This window comes from Corvus hawaiiensis, chromosome 16 (assembly GCF_020740725.1).
Source record: "Corvus hawaiiensis isolate bCorHaw1 chromosome 16, bCorHaw1.pri.cur, whole genome shotgun sequence".
In the NCBI taxonomy this organism is placed as follows: domain Eukaryota; kingdom Metazoa; phylum Chordata; class Aves; order Passeriformes; family Corvidae; genus Corvus; species Corvus hawaiiensis.
In genome coordinates this window covers 15,524,897-15,539,699 of record NC_063228.1, presented here as the reverse complement: position 1 = coordinate 15,539,699, position 14,803 = coordinate 15,524,897, and the positions used below count along the sequence as shown (strand labels likewise).

General features: G+C 55.8%; 1 protein-coding gene across 1 annotated transcript in view; it reads left to right on the top strand.

The window, feature by feature from the left end:
- Nucleotides 1-14,803, top strand: part of ABCA3 (ATP binding cassette subfamily A member 3) — a 32,637-nt gene that overhangs the window by 4,637 nt on the left and 13,197 nt on the right. Inside the window, exons 2-15 of the mRNA XM_048320796.1 lie at nt 408-509; nt 3,923-4,187; nt 4,810-4,937; nt 5,074-5,239; nt 7,155-7,414; nt 8,102-8,218; nt 8,728-8,848; nt 9,677-9,850; nt 10,451-10,632; nt 11,790-11,936; nt 12,263-12,392; nt 13,131-13,285; nt 14,039-14,194; nt 14,498-14,708. Of these exons, the coding sequence (XP_048176753.1) occupies nt 456-509; nt 3,923-4,187; nt 4,810-4,937; nt 5,074-5,239; nt 7,155-7,414; nt 8,102-8,218; nt 8,728-8,848; nt 9,677-9,850; nt 10,451-10,632; nt 11,790-11,936; nt 12,263-12,392; nt 13,131-13,285; nt 14,039-14,194; nt 14,498-14,708 (2,266 nt within the window). The 5' untranslated portion in view covers nt 408-455. The remainder of the gene's footprint in view (nt 1-407; nt 510-3,922; nt 4,188-4,809; nt 4,938-5,073; nt 5,240-7,154; nt 7,415-8,101; nt 8,219-8,727; nt 8,849-9,676; nt 9,851-10,450; nt 10,633-11,789; nt 11,937-12,262; nt 12,393-13,130; nt 13,286-14,038; nt 14,195-14,497; nt 14,709-14,803) is intronic.

Genomic DNA, 14,803 nt, shown 5'->3' with positions numbered 1-14,803 from the left:
CCTTCACACGGCAGGAGGTGGAGGCACAACTTGAAATCTCCACCCATCCCAAAATAATGGGCTGCCAGGGGTTTGACGGCCTTCCTGGGGCTGCTGTTTGCGGTTCTGTAACCCTGTGCTCCTGCAGCTCGAGGAAAGCTGTTCCTGTCTGCTGCTGGGAAGGACCCAGGTTGGGTGTTGAAAGAGCAGCTTCCATTGCTGGGAACAGCCATGCCAGAAACCAGGGGCTCTTACTCTTAGGAGATGGAACACAGTGGTTATTTTGCCCTGTTTGGGGTCAAGCCAGCTGCTGTGGCACCAGGCTGGAAGCCGAGAGCTGCCCTGGGCTGGATGGGGTGTGGGGCGCCGCCCTCCTGCTGCCCAGCTCCACCAGCACCTGGCACTCACGGCTCTCTCCTCTCTTCCAGGGTCCTGCGGAGCGGCGGTGGCAGCGCTGGGCCCCTTCTGATGGGAGGATGGTTGTGCTCAGGCAGTTTGGGCTGCTGCTCTGGAAGAACTACATCCTGCAGGTAGGCTGGCACTGCGCCCGGGAGGCCGCTTCTGACACTGCTAAATGGGGGTACAGCAGAGCTTGCCCAGCCTCTGGCTCCTCCAGGAAACCTCCCCCGTGGGCACAGGGCATCTCTAGGAGGAAAACTGGGTTATTCGTGCACGTGGTGTCTTTTGTGCTGAGCTGTGTGACCTTATGGGCTGTGCTATGTGCTCAGTTTCCTTGTCCCTGGCCTGCCCTCTGGCCATGAGTGCAGCTCCCCTTCTCCTGGGACAGGGTAACCCACACACCCACCCATGTGACAGTGGGGTTTTTTGAGCTGTCTCATTGCGCAGCCTCCTCCGGAAGTGCCGGTGCCTCCAAAACCGCTGGAGCCCTGGGGGTTTTTCCCTTCCATTGTTTTCTACCACTCTTAGGAGCAGCTTTTAGAGGTCTTAAAAATATTAAACCACTGGCACCCACTGCCAGCCCACCTCCCAGCGTGGCAGCTGGGCGGTGCTGAGGGATTTGTGGACGTCAGGGCCGGCAGGTCCCGGCTGGTGCTGGCCGAGGCCGCAGCCCCTTTAAGCAGCGTGTGGGTGTTCCCAAGCAGATGCTGTGGCTCCTCTGGGACCCGGGGCCAGCCCTGGCAGAGCTCAGGGGAAGAGGACGGAGCAGGGTTGGCTGCAGCCTGGCTTTACGCTTTCAACTACCCGTCTGCAGCTCAGCACGGCATTGCTGTAAAAATAAACCAAAGGAAGAGGGAAGTGCTGGCTGCACCCGGCCTTCCAGCAGGCACGGAACAAGGAGCAGCCCTTGGAGGGGACAAAAGGGACTGGTGGCAGGGCTGATTTGCAGCCAGGAGCATCCCCCATCCTCTCTGCAGGGGAAAAGCGTCGTTTTCTGGGTGTGCTCCAGAGTGGGGACACGTCTCAGCGGGTTTTCCAAGGCCACAAGCTGACTTAGGTTTACTGTGTGGGGACACAGCTAAAATCCTGTTCCTGATAAAGACACAGAGCTCCCAAGTCACCCCCACCCCGCTGTGAGGATGGATGCTGGCACACGTGGCTCGTCCTGAGCTGCTCTGGCCAGGCGGAGGTGGTGATTATGGATGAGTATCCCTGTCACCTCTGGAACACAGCGCTTGAATGACTTCTGCTGCAGGGCTGGTGAATGTGTATGAGCCTGCAAGTTCAGGGAGGCAGAGAGCTGTTCTGGAGGCAGCCCAGGAGATAGGGAGAGGTTTAGTACGATAGTAAATCAGCGGGAGGCAGCTGGGCTGCCAGGGCTGCATTATAAACCCATCAGACATCTGCAGCGTTTGCTTTTATGAGCGTGGCTGTTGGGAAAGCTCCTTTTTCCCTGCCTGCCCAGAGCTGCTGCCTCCTGCCTGTGCTGCCAGGGCTGGCTGTGGACTGTTCCTCCCAGGGGGAGCCCCAAGAGGTGCTTCTGGCTTTGGCAGTGGGTGCTGAGAGCCAGGGTAATCGTAGTCCCTGTACCATCCCCTGAAGGAAACACTGTCCAAGATCCCATTCACCCTGGCTCCTGTGGGGCTGTCTCCCTCCCCAGGATGTCCAGGCTGTGCTCAGGGCTCCCTACCTGCCCCACTGGAGATTCTGCCCACTGGCTGCTGGATACAATCCAGTTGCTGAGACAGCAGAGTTGTGAGACGAAAGCCGTTGGTGCTCCTCTTTCCTAGTGGTGCACCTCTTTCCTAGTGGTGCTCCTCTTTCCAGCCTGGCAAAGGGGAGGGTAGAAAATCCCCACGTCTTGTGAAGCCCAAATTAGCCAGAGGCCTCAGAAAAGGTTAATGCTGCTGCTGCTGCTGCTCCAGGCACGTGCTCTGAGTGAGCAGCCATGAACCCCTGTGGCCAGGGACATCTCTGAGCTGTCACTGCTGTGGCTGTGGCTGAGGCTGAGTGTGCTGTGCTGCTCTTGAGCCTGGGCTGGGGTGAAGGCAGCTTGTTTTGCAGGAGGAAATCACAGAATCCCAGAATGGTTTGGATTGGAAGGGACCACCCATCCCGCTCCCTTGCCAAGGGCAGGGACACCTTCCACTGTCCCAGGCTGCTCCAAGCCCTGTCTCACCTGGCCTTGGACACTTCCAGGGATGAGGCAGCCACAACTTCTCTGGGCCAGTGAAATAAGGCAACACAGGTCCAAATTTCAGCTCTCCTCCCCTGGACCTGCCTGGCTGCTGCACCAAGCGCTCAGCTAAGCTGTGCCCCCCTGCCCATGGTGAACCATGGTGTGCCCAGCCGAGCTCTGTGCCTCCCTCTCCACTCCTTCCCCACATGGGTGATGCAGTTTCCAATGGGAACAGCCTGGTGCTTGCTACTCTCCCTGGGAGCAAGCCTGACCTTTACAGTGATGTTGCGAGCATGAATCCTTCAGCACATCCTGGCACTGGAGTAGAACATCAGGGGAGTGAGACTGCAGGGAGGCGGATGTGCTGCATGGTGCTGGTTGGGACCAGCGCTCCCCTTGGCCCCATGGTCAGAGATAGCAGAATTGTGAATGTTTTGGGTTGAATGGGACCTTAAAGCTCATCTTGTTCCTGCTCCCCTGCCATGGGCAGGGACACCTTCCACTAGACCAGGTTGCTCAGATGACCACAGTTCCCCTGGACACCAGTTTGAAATGCTAATTGACCTGGGTCGATGCTAATGAACCTGTGTTGGTGGGGGGTGTTACTAGCTAGGGGGAATTGTGCAGGAGAGGTAGCCCTGGGGGAATTGATGGATGAAGCTCCCTCCTGAGTGCAGGGTTTGAGTTCATTCTCCAGTTGCTTGAGCCTCAATTAAAAGAAAGAAAAAATGAGCCACTGTGTGCAGTGCAGGAGTGGCTTGGGTATGCCCATGGGTGTGCTTGCCGTGCTGCAGCTGTCCTGTAGCCGGAGGCTCTGCTGGGCCCCATCCTGGGATGCAGATCCCATGTCCAGCTGCCTGGAGCAACTCAGCTCCTGCAGGAAAAGTTTCACTGGTTCCAGCAGCATTGCTGCACGTGGCAGAGCCCCAGGTCGCGGGGAAGGAGCAAAGGACCAGCCTGGGTCATTCAACCCAGCAATGTGGTGAGGAAGGCTCTAATGGAGGCTGATTTGAGCTGGAGCACTGCTTAGGGTAGGGGACACTTTGGCTGGAGAGTCCTGAAGGATGTGGGAACCAGCACAGCGTCATTCCTGGGCTCTGGAAAAACCCAGGTTGTGAAACCTTGTGGAATGCAAGAATGCTGCTGCTCCGTGGTGTTCTCATGGCCTGAACCTCGTTACTGTGCTCATCTACCTTCTGTGTTTGCGCTTCTTTTTTATCGAGAGAGAGAGAGTGTGCTATATATGGATAGGTATCCGTGTATAGACACATACCATGGTAGATATCTAGATGTCTGTGTATATATAGACATATAATGTATTTTATAGCCTTACCCCCATCTTTGTACCTTTTCCCTGCCCCGCAGAAGCGGCAGATCCTGGTGACAGTGATCGAGGTGTGCCTGCCACTGCTCTTCGCCGCCATCCTGATCGCGCTGCGGCACCGCGTGCACTCCGTCAGCCACCCCAACGCCACCCTCTACCCCACCGAGTCTGTGGATGACCTGCCCAGCTTCTTCTCCTCCCGGCATGCCAGCAACCCCTGGGAGCTGGCCTATGTCCCCTCCAACAGCAGTGCCGTCCGGAGCATCGCCGAGGCGGTGGAGAGAGCTCTGCCCATCAACATCAAAGGTGAGCAGGGCTGGGGCTGCCCCTTCCACCCCAGAAATTGGTGTGAATCTTTACTCTGAGCAGCCTGGTCCAGTGGAAGGTGTCCCTGCCCATGGCAAGGGCTTGGAGCTGGATGGTCTTTCATGTCCCTTCCAATCCAAACCATTCTGTGACCAATTCTAAATCCTTATGCTCCCAGAACACTTTTTTTTTCAGAACTTCAAGGCCTGTAGTTTGATTTTTTTTCCCCCACTAAAATGACAGGATTTTGAGTTGCTTTTTGGTCTCATTTTATTGCAGTTTCCATCTAGAAAAATATCAGCCTAAACCAGTTAAAGAAAGTCACAGTGCTTCCCTGTGAAAGAGTATTTTTGGAAATCTTTTGGCACAGAAAATTTTAGCACTTGGTGTTCCAAACTGTTAGGATTTTCTGTGGGAAAGCTGACTCCTGCTTTCAGGGAGGAGGAATGTCTGCATGCCCAGGATACAGGGCAGCATCCTGTGTAACTGCCCCGTGTCTCACAGCCAGCATGGCACGTCCCTCCTGTCCTGGAGCAAACGATGCTCCTAGTGATGGCTGAGCACCCATCCATGGTGCATTGCTGTGCCCCATTCCTGCATCTCCACGTTTTCCCCTCCACAGCTCAGGGCTTCACCTCGGAGCGGGACTTCGAGGAGTACGTCAGGCTGGACAACCGCTCGGGCAGCGTCCTGGCCGCCGTCGTGTTCCGGCACCGCTTCCCGCACAGCTCGGCCCCGCTGCCCCTCCAGGTGAGTGAGGGGAAGGTGGGGACAGCATCCCCCCTCCAGCTGTCATCCAGGTGTCATCCAGGTGTCATCCAGGTGTCATCCAGGTGTCACTGCCGTCTGTCCCACGCCCCTCTGACCCTCCGTGTGCTCCTTGCAGGTGGAGTATGAGCTGCGCTTCAAGTACAGCCCGAGGAACGCCCCGCGCAGCGAGCAGACGGGGCTGAACCCCAACCTGGACCGGGACTGGCACACCAGTTACCTCTTCCCCCTCTTCCAGCTGCCCGGGCCCCGCGAGGCCAAGTTTGCTGACGGGGGGACGCCGGGTGAGCGCGGCCGAGCACGTGGGGTCACCTTCCTGCAGCACCTGGCAGGCTCTGAGCTTTTAAAGAAATAGGCTCATTTAAAAGAAATTATTAAATTCAGTTAATTATAAGGAAGTGTTGATTTATATTTTTACCAGCATTAAGTTTATCTATGCATAAGGCAAACAATTAAATATTTATTTATATAAGCATATATTTATTTTATATAAATACAAGCAAGTGATTAAATATGAAATATTTATATAGATATTAAAAGTCTTAAATTTACATATAAATCTTTATGAATACATAAATAGTTAAATGGTTATGTATTTGTGTAGATGTTTATATTCAGTTTTATGCATATATAAACAATGCCACAATTTTAAATTAATATTTAATGTTAATTATTAACGATAGGCCTTTTTAATATTTATTTGTATATTTAATTAATTAATATGTCTTTATTTTATTGAGTTATTATTTAGGTAGAATTTAACTTTATTTACAATTTTGTTACATTCATTATAGCTATCCTTTATTTATATTTTATCCTGTGACTTCATGGGTACTGTTTAGCCTCTGGGCACCTCTCCTGAGCAGGGTTGGATAAGAATAAATTTCTATGTGCATGAATCATTTTAAAATTTAATATCTTTTCCCATTTCGATTTTTAATGGAAATTTTATTTCACGATCCAAACTGCCCAGTGTTTATTGTGCTGCTTAAGTACTTGAAAAGTAAATAGAGCAGTTCTGTGGTTTGGGGTGTTTAAGGGCAGCCAAACCACTGGCAGAACAGGAGCCAGCAGGGACATTGCTGGAGCTGGCGCTGGCTTAGGACTGGATTTTTGGGAACTTCTCCTGTGGTGGCAAAGGGAATATTTCCCTCAGTGGGATTTCTCCCTCTGTATTTGATTGCAGTGTCCAGGGAGAGGGAGAGTGAGGGTGAGGAAGTGGGCGAACAGGTTTTGCTCACAGTGTGTAAATAAAGCAGAGCCCCAGAGTGTTTGCTCAGTACATGAGTTAATATCAAACAACGTTCCCAATCTCATATTTCCACTTTTATCTTCTCTCTCTGTGGGTCATTTTAACCAACTGACTTTCAAAATGTTCATTTGGGGTTTTGTAAGAGAATTTAAGTTCCTGTCCAGGTAACACTTGGCTGCAATTCCACTTAAAAATAAACTATTTTAAGTTTATTTTGTTATTTAAAGCTGTGTTAAGAGAGGTTTAGGTTGGATCTCAAGGAAAGGCTCTTCCCCCAGAGGGTGCTGGGCACTGCCCAGGCTCCCCAGGGAATGGGCACGGCCCCAAGGCTGCCAGAGCTCCAGGAGCGTTTGGACAGCGCTGCCAGGGATGCCCAGGGTGGGGTTGCTGGGGGATCTGTGCAGGGCCAGGGTTGGATCCATGATCCTGGTGGGTCCCTTCCCACTTGGGAGATACTACTGGAAAATTAAAATTTTTTCAGCGTTTTCTAATGTACAAAAATGTAAGCCACACGTTTACAAAGAAAAAGAAAAAGGGATGGAACACAAGCCCAGTGGCTTGTGGTGGTTGATGGTGACAGGTAATCTCACAGCCATGCTGTGGGACAGCGACCATGAACTGAGTTTTCCTGGCAGCTCCTCCTAGGGGAAGGTGTCCCTGCTCTAGGGGAAGGTGTCCCTGCTCTAAGGGAAGGTGTCCCTGCCCATTGCAGGATGTAGAACAAAATAAGCTTTAAGGTCCCTTCAAACCCAAAGCAGTGGTTCCATGAGTTTGCTGTGGTATCAATCCTTCCCCTGTTCCCCGTGGCACAGTGATGCTTGTGTTGCTTTTCCTCTGCACTCCAGTTTTAGTCCCTGTTCCTCTTCCCATGTGATCCTTCCCACAAAGGCTGTTTGTCCCTCCAAACCCCAGACCCGTCTCTATTCCCCGTGGTTCTTGCCGTGCAGGGTATCTCCGGGAGGGATTCCTGGCAGTGCAGCACGCGGTGGACAGGGCCATCATGCAGTACCACGCCGGTGCCAGCTCTGCCAGCCTGCTGGAGAACATCACTGTGGTGGTGCAGCGCTTCCCCTTCCCGGCCTACGTCAACGACCTCTTCCTCCTGGCCATCCAGAACCAGCTGCCGCTGCTGCTCATGCTCAGCTTCACCTACACCTCGCTCAACATCGTCCGCGCCGTCGTCCACGAGAAGGAGAAGAAGCTGAAGGTGAGCGCTGGGATGTGTTCCCCTCACTCTGCAGCCGTTCCCAATGGATGATGGCTTTGCATTAGGAACAAAATCCCTGTTGGGTGTAGAGCCAGTGAGCAGGAGGTGGGGATGGCAGCGGATTAGCGAGCCCCAGGGACGAATGTTGCTAATCCTGCTGCCGGCGTGAGGCTGGGCTCTCCTTGCTGTGCAAGCCGGGGTGCTGGACCACAGGGATGGTGTTTCTCCTGGGCCAGGAGAGAGGGCAGCACGTTTGGGTTCCAGAGTTTGTGGATTCAAGAGTTCAGCCTGTGGGAAGGAAGGTTTTTGCCTTTTGAGAGTAGCGACCCGATGTGGGTGTGCTGTGGGGGCGGCTGGAGCTCGGCCACGTGGTTGCGACAGCAGGGCTTGGCTTCTCCCAGGCGTTGGGTGTCCTGCCCTGTGCTGGGTGGCCCTGGTGGCACCACTGGCACCCTGCCCTGGGTTTGGGCTCAGCTCGGCTCTCTGGGGACTCCTGCAGTGGTGGCAGCCCTCGTTTAGGGAGGTGGAGGACACCGCGCTGTGCTGGTGGCTGTGCAGGACCACTCTGGTGGCACTTGGGGCTGCCACCTCCCTGCTTGTGCCACGGGGCAAAGCCACCTCTGCCTTGCCCCAGCCATGCCCGGGGAGTGTGGGTGCAGCCCTGGGTGATGCCGTGACCTCCCACAGGAGTACATGCACATGATGGGCCTCAGCAACTGGTTGCACTGGAGCGCCTGGTTCCTCATGTTCTTCCTCTTCCTCCTGGTGTCCGTGTTCTTCGTCACTGTGCTCTTCTGTGTCAAGGTGAGCGTCTGTCCCCAGGCCACGAGCTCTGTGCTGGCAGGGCACAGGGATGATAGGGCCACTCTGCCATGGGACTGTCCTGGTATCCCAGGGCTCCTCCAAAGGCTGGAGTTTGGGTTTCCCGGACCGAGGTGGGCAGTGCTGCCCCACAGCTGCATTCAAGGCAGGGGTGACTCCCCCCACAGGGAGCTGGGGATTGGAGCCCCAGGGACACTCCATGCAGAGCAGGACCACCCTGCTCCCAGAGCCTCTGAAGGGCCTCAGGCTCTCCCCTCTGCATGTGCCCACACCATGGCAAGCAGGAGGGGGCTGTCTGAGTGTTGGCCGGGGTGCCCCCTGCCCCTTAGACCCTGCATCACACGAGGACAATCTGTATTTCCTCCCTCTGGAGTGGTCTGGGAGTTCCTGGGTGTTCTCACCCATCCCAGTTTGTCTCCAGCCCCAGGTCTGGGCTGTTAAAGCCACAGCTGGCTCCAGCAGCTCTGGGCTTCACAAGATTTTCTTGGCAGGTGAGTGAACAGGGAGCGGTGCTCACCAACAGTGACCCCACCCTGGTGTTCACCTTCCTCACCATCTTCTCCATCTCCTCCATCTCCTTCAACTTTATGGTGAGCACCTTCTTCTCACGAGGTGAGTCCCCCCACGCTGCCTCCCTGTGTTACTGAGCACTTTGACTTGTGGAGGGGGCATTTCTTCCCGCTTTTGGCTGCATTTTCCCCACAGTGTGTGGAACAGGATGTTGGTACTGGTTGCTTCCCAAACCAGAGCAGGTTCAAGGGCTGGAGCCCCTCTGCTCTGGAGCCAGGCTGGGAGAGCTGGGGGTGTTCACCTGGAGAACAGAAGGCTCCAGGGACACCTCAGAGCCCCTTGTAGGGCCTAAAGGGGCTCCAGGAGAGCTGCAGAGGGACTGGGGACAAGGCATGGAGGGACAGGACACAGGGAATGGCTTCCCAGTGCCAGAGGGCAGGGCTGGATGGGATATTGGGAAGGAATTGTTCCCTATGGGAGTGGGGAGGCCCTGGCACAGGGTGCCCAGAGCAGCTGTGGCTGCCCCTGGATCCCTGGCAGTGTCCAAGGCCAGGCTGGATGGGGCTTGGAGCAGCCTTGGCTAGTGGAAGGTGTCCCTGCCCATGGCAGGGGGTGGGAGAAGGTGGTCTTTAATGTCCCTTCCAACCCAGACCATGCCCTGGTGTATGACAAGCTCATGTCTTAGGGCCTCATCTGGCTGGCTTGGCCCCAGACTCTGCTCTGGCATGGACAGGGGGCTTCTGCAGCTGCCCACCATGGGGTTGGGGTCAGGCTCCTGCCTTGCGGTGGGATGTGGGCATGTCCTTGTCCTGCCCCCACATAACCATGCTTTGTGCACAAATCTGGCACGTCCCTGGATGGGAAGCTGGTGAGGAATGCTGGGTGGCATCACCGTGACTTTTTCCCTCTCACTTTTCCCTGCCCTGGCAGCAAACGTCGCAGCTGCCGCTGGCGGCTTCCTCTACTTCTTCTCCTACATCCCCTACTTCTTCATCTCGCCCCGCTACGACCTGATGTCCCACAGCCAGAAGCTGGCATCCTGCCTCATCTCCAACGTGGCCATGGCCATGGGGGCGCAGCTCATCGGCATGTTTGAAGGGAAAGGTGAGTAGGGCCGTCTGTTCCTGGGGAGAGGAGCATCCCCTTCCTGTCAGCCTGAGTTTGTGGTGGGGTGGGGCTGGCTTGGTGGAAAGACAGCAGGGAGAAGCACTTTCCTGCTTCGAAGTAGAGCTGATTGCTCCCATAGCAGGGCTCTCCGAACTTGTGCCCGTGCCCCTGGGCTGTGCAGAATGCCATCCTCACTCTAATTACCAAAGGAATTCTGTCCTAATGGATGGGAACCATCGCATTTCCTTCTTCCTCTAATTTCTTCAATTTAAGCAGTCTGCTGTTGCTTCCAGCAGAGCTGTGCATTTACTCAGTGCTGGCAGTAGATCAGTGGCTGTAGTGATGGAGGGGTGATGCTGGAGAAGGGATCATTTCTTCCCAGGCAGTGGCAGAGGATGGCATGGAAGGAGCATGGTGGGGTGGGGAGCCTCGAGGTGTCAGTGCCTCTTTTCCCTCCATCTGCAGAGGGATCCTAGAGCTGTGCAGGTGCTCCTGGTTACAGAGCAGTGAGCTGGCAGAGGGGCTGCTCTCTGCCAGTCCTGGAGAAGATGGTCCTCCTGGGGATGCAGAGGTAGCAGTGCCCCGTGTGCCTTGCAGGGACTGGCATCCAGTGGAGGGACCTCATGAAGCCCATCAGCGTGGATGACAACTTCACCTTGGCCCAGGTGCTGGGGATGCTGCTCCTGGACTCGGTGCTCTATGGCGTGGTGGCCTGGTATGTGGAGGCTGTGTTCCCCGGGGAGTACGGTGTGCCACAGCCCTGGTACTTCTTCCTCACGGTGAGCACTGCTTGCACCCCTTCCCTGGGCTTGAGGGGCATCACTGGGGACAGTCACCACTTCTGTGCTGTGCATCAGGCCAGTCTGATGGGCAAGGGTGGCACCATCTGGCCTCCAAAACCACGGGGTGTGCAGCATGTCCTCACTAAAGCCTGATGCAGCTGTAGGTTTTTACTGTGGATGAAGGTCGTCTTGGCTTTAAATCTCTCTCCCAGCACTTCTGGCGTGCAGGGTGTTGTTTAATGTCTCCAGGCCCAAGCAAAGGCATTGGAGAGAAACCCCAGGTGTGAGCAATCAGATCCAGCTATTTGACACCCCCGAGTGCTGCCATGCAGGCGGGCATGGGTGGCCTGTGTCCCACTGCCAGCCGCCACGTGCCAGGGGTGGGTGACAACTGTCACCCCGTCAGCTGAGCCGCCCTCGCTCTGCCAAGCCAAACACTTGGCATCACCGTCAGCAGCTGCAGTGGGCACTGTGGCTCCATGGCTGCAGAGAGGATATGTTCTATTTGATACTGGAGATGGATCCTTTGTTATTTGATAGAGAGGTTTTTCCTTCTCCCTTCCAAATTCCTCATCCCGGGGTGGTTTCACTCCGGCATCTCACTCCTTGCAGTCAGACCAGGGAAGCAGAGATGCAGCCATTGACAAAAGCTGATTTTGCATCCTGGAGTTGTTGAATTGTTATTCCCATGGGGATTTAAGGTCCCAAACACTTAGTTTCATTCCTAGAGGGCCAGGCCAAAAAAAGGGGCTGTAACTGCAGCAGCTGGACCCCAGGCTGTAATTAGTGTTTGTCAGGGGTTTTGGAGGGAGTGGTCATCCATGGGCTCTCCTGGGCGGGATGAGCTTCTGCCTGAGTGATTTTTTTTCTCAGTGAAATTTTTTCCATGGAGATGAAGATGGGGAGAAGCTGCTGTGTAACCACAGGCAGTCCTGCTGCAAGGGAGAAATGGGGGAAGGCAGGAGGGCAGGAGGAGCTGTTCCATCACGTCAGCCCTGCCTGCTGAAGATGTGCTGGTTGGCAGTTCCCAGGCCAAGGAGAGTGGTCTGGGAGATCCTTGGGAGGCGTCTGTGGGAGGAGGAGGGTGGCCAAGGCTGGGAAAAAGAGATGGGCTCTGCCTGTGCCTGACTTCTGTCTCTCCCTTCCTCCATCAGCCCTCGTACTGGTGCGGGCGGCCCAGGACTGTTGTGGGGAAAGAGAAAGAGGAGGAGGAGGACCCCGAGAAAGCCCTGAAGAGTCAGTACATTGAGGAGGAACCAGCTGACCTCGTGTCAGGCATCAAAATAAAGCACCTTTCCAAGGTACTGACTGCCCAGCAGGGCACAAACACACCACAGTGTTGGTTTTGTAAAACTCGTTGCCTGCAGGCAGCTTCTGTATCCTCGTGCTGCCCTAGGGCTGGGTATGGCTCTTCCCCAGAGCTGGCTGCATTTTGTGGTGGGATGAAGTGCTGGGTACTTAGAGGTGCAGTGACATCTGTATTTAACTGGTTGACATCTGAATTTACCCTGAATTAGACCTGTTGTCTACTGCTAACGCTCCGTGAGCATCCCGGGCTTTGCCTGCCGCATGGAGCTGAGGCACTTGCCTGAAGTGCAGCACCAGCTCATGGACGTGATCTCCACAGGTCTTCAAAGTGGGAAACAAGACAAAAGAGGCAGTGAAGGACCTGACAGTGAACATGTACGAAGGGCAGATCACTGTCCTGTTGGGACACAATGGTGCTGGGAAGACCACCACCCTGTCCATGCTCACAGGTAGGAGCATCCTGCTGCAGGGACTGATGACTTGACCCTCAAAGAAGAGCCAGACCCTGTCTCTGAGGGTGGGCAGGGTTTTTGATCTTCCTTGGAGCTCAGTTTGCTGAGCTGTTGGTCAGGGGTGCCAGGGTAGTGTGAGAGGGAGATGGAAAGAGCATGGAGGGTCCCTGCTCGGGCCTCCACAAGAATGGGATCAGCCAGTGGGTGAAATGACAGCCAGGTTTTGTGCTGGAGAGCCCTGAAAAGAGACTGGACCTGCTGTAGGATTGCTCTCTGTAGGCTTTGCTGTGATAAGGCAGATAAGGTAGAACAGGTGTTTGTCATTCTTGAGCTGCTGAGCTCCACCATACCTGTTTTGGACACAGTGGCCTTTGATGGTCCTTCCCTGTTCTCTATTGCTCTGAGCTGCTCCTGGCAACTCAGAGGGCTCACGGGACCTTCCTGGAGCTCTGTCCTGGCCGTGACTGGCTCTCTGCACAGCTCAGAACCATGTTTGACCTGCCTGTTCCTCTCCTTTCTGCACTGGCAGGCCCAGTTCCCACCTGTGGGTGCCCTGCAGCCCACCCTGTGGGCAGGAGGAAGCTGTTGTACCCTGGCCTGAGCAGGAGACAGACTTGCTCTGCTTTTTGGCAGAAAGCTGGTGGGAGGGGGGGGATGCTCATCAGGACCTTCCACCTTTCCACTGGCTCTTTGCCACTGGGGTCACCCTGAGGCTCTGTGTCCCGCTCCCCGCAGGGCTGCACTCCCCGACGGGCGGCCAGGCCTACATCAATGGCTACGAGATCTCCCAGGACATGGTCCTGATCCGCCGCAGCCTGGGGCTGTGTCCCCAGCACGACGTCCTCTTTGACAACATGACTGTGGAAGAGCACCTCCACTTCTATGCAGGGGTGAGCCTGGCACTGCGCAGGGGGCAGCCCTGGGGGAGGCACCTGGGCTCCTGAAGGTGGGGAAGTGTAGTGAGATCTATCAGGTGGGTCCAAAAATGATCAGAGGTTGAAGCCCCTCTGCTCTGCAGCCAGGCTGGGAGAGCTGGGGGTGTTCGCCTGGAGAAGAGAAGGCTCCAGGGAGAGCTCAGAGCCCCTTCCAAGGCCTCAAGGGGCTCCAGGAGAGCTGGAGAGGGATTGGGGACAAGGGCCTGGAATGACAAGACAACAGGGCGCACTGAGAGACAGCAGGGTTAGATGGGATATTGAGAAGGAATTGTTCCCTGGGAGGGTGGGGAGGCCCTGGCACAGGGTGCCCAGAGCAGCTGTGGTTGCCCCTGGATCCCTGGCAGTGTCCAAGGCCAGGTTGGACGGGGCAGCCTGGGCTAGTGGAAGGTGTCCCTGCCCATGGCAGGACAGTTGGCCTAGATGATCTGTAAGGTCCCTTCCAACCCAAACCATTCCCATGATAAGAAGAACAGCCCTTGCATCCTCTTCCCACCTCATCTGCAGGCTGGTGGAGGAGTGCAGGGTCTCAGACAGCACCACTCCATGGAACCACACCTGCCAGCTGTGCTGGGGCTGGGCACAGCTGCAGGGTTGGGCAGGAGTCCATCTCTGCTTCCCCACTCTCCTGTCTGTGTGTGGAGGAGGGAGCGTGGTGGGGTTTGGCAGCCCTGCAGGTGGGCTCATCCCTCCCTTCCCCCTGTCTGGCAGCTGAAGGGATACCCACCCTCCAAGTGTCCTGAGGAGATCAACCATATCCTGAGGATCCTCAACCTGGAGGACAAGCGCCGCTCCCTGACCAAGGCTCTCTCCGGGGGCATGAAGCGCAAGCTGTCCATCGGCATCGCCCTCATCGGGGACTCCAAGGCAGGTGGCTTTGGTGGGCTCACCTCGTACCTGGGGCCAGTGCAGGTCCTTGGGGTGGCTCTGAGGCTGTTCCTCATCTGTGGTGAGCCAGTGGGAGAAGCAAGGACAGCAGGGAACGGGCAGGAGCACCTCCATGAAGGGGACAACTGTGAGGGCCATGCCTTGAGGCTCTGCTGTCTGGCAGCTGCTCCCCAAGATCATTGCTGTGAGGCCAAGGCTCCCTCTGGGCCCTGAGGTTGTCCCCTCCTGTGCTGCTGGGCCTCTGCCAGCCCTTTCTGACCTGCACCCATCTCCTGTGTGCAGGTGGTGATGCTGGATGAGCCGACGTCGGGGATGGACCCAGCCTCTCGCAGAGCCACGTGGGATCTCCTGCAGCAGCAGAGGAGCAACAGAACCATCCTGCTGACCACTCACTTCATGGACGAGGCAGACCTGCTGGGAGACCGCATAGCCATCATGGCCAAGGGCGAGCTGCAGTGCTGCGGCTCCTCGCTCTTCCTCAAGCGCAAATACGGTACGGGAGCAGCAGCAGCTGTGCTCCACGTCTTCTCCTGGCCAGGGAGGAGCAGGAGGGGGATAGAGAGCAGGAAGGGGATCCATTGCTCCTTG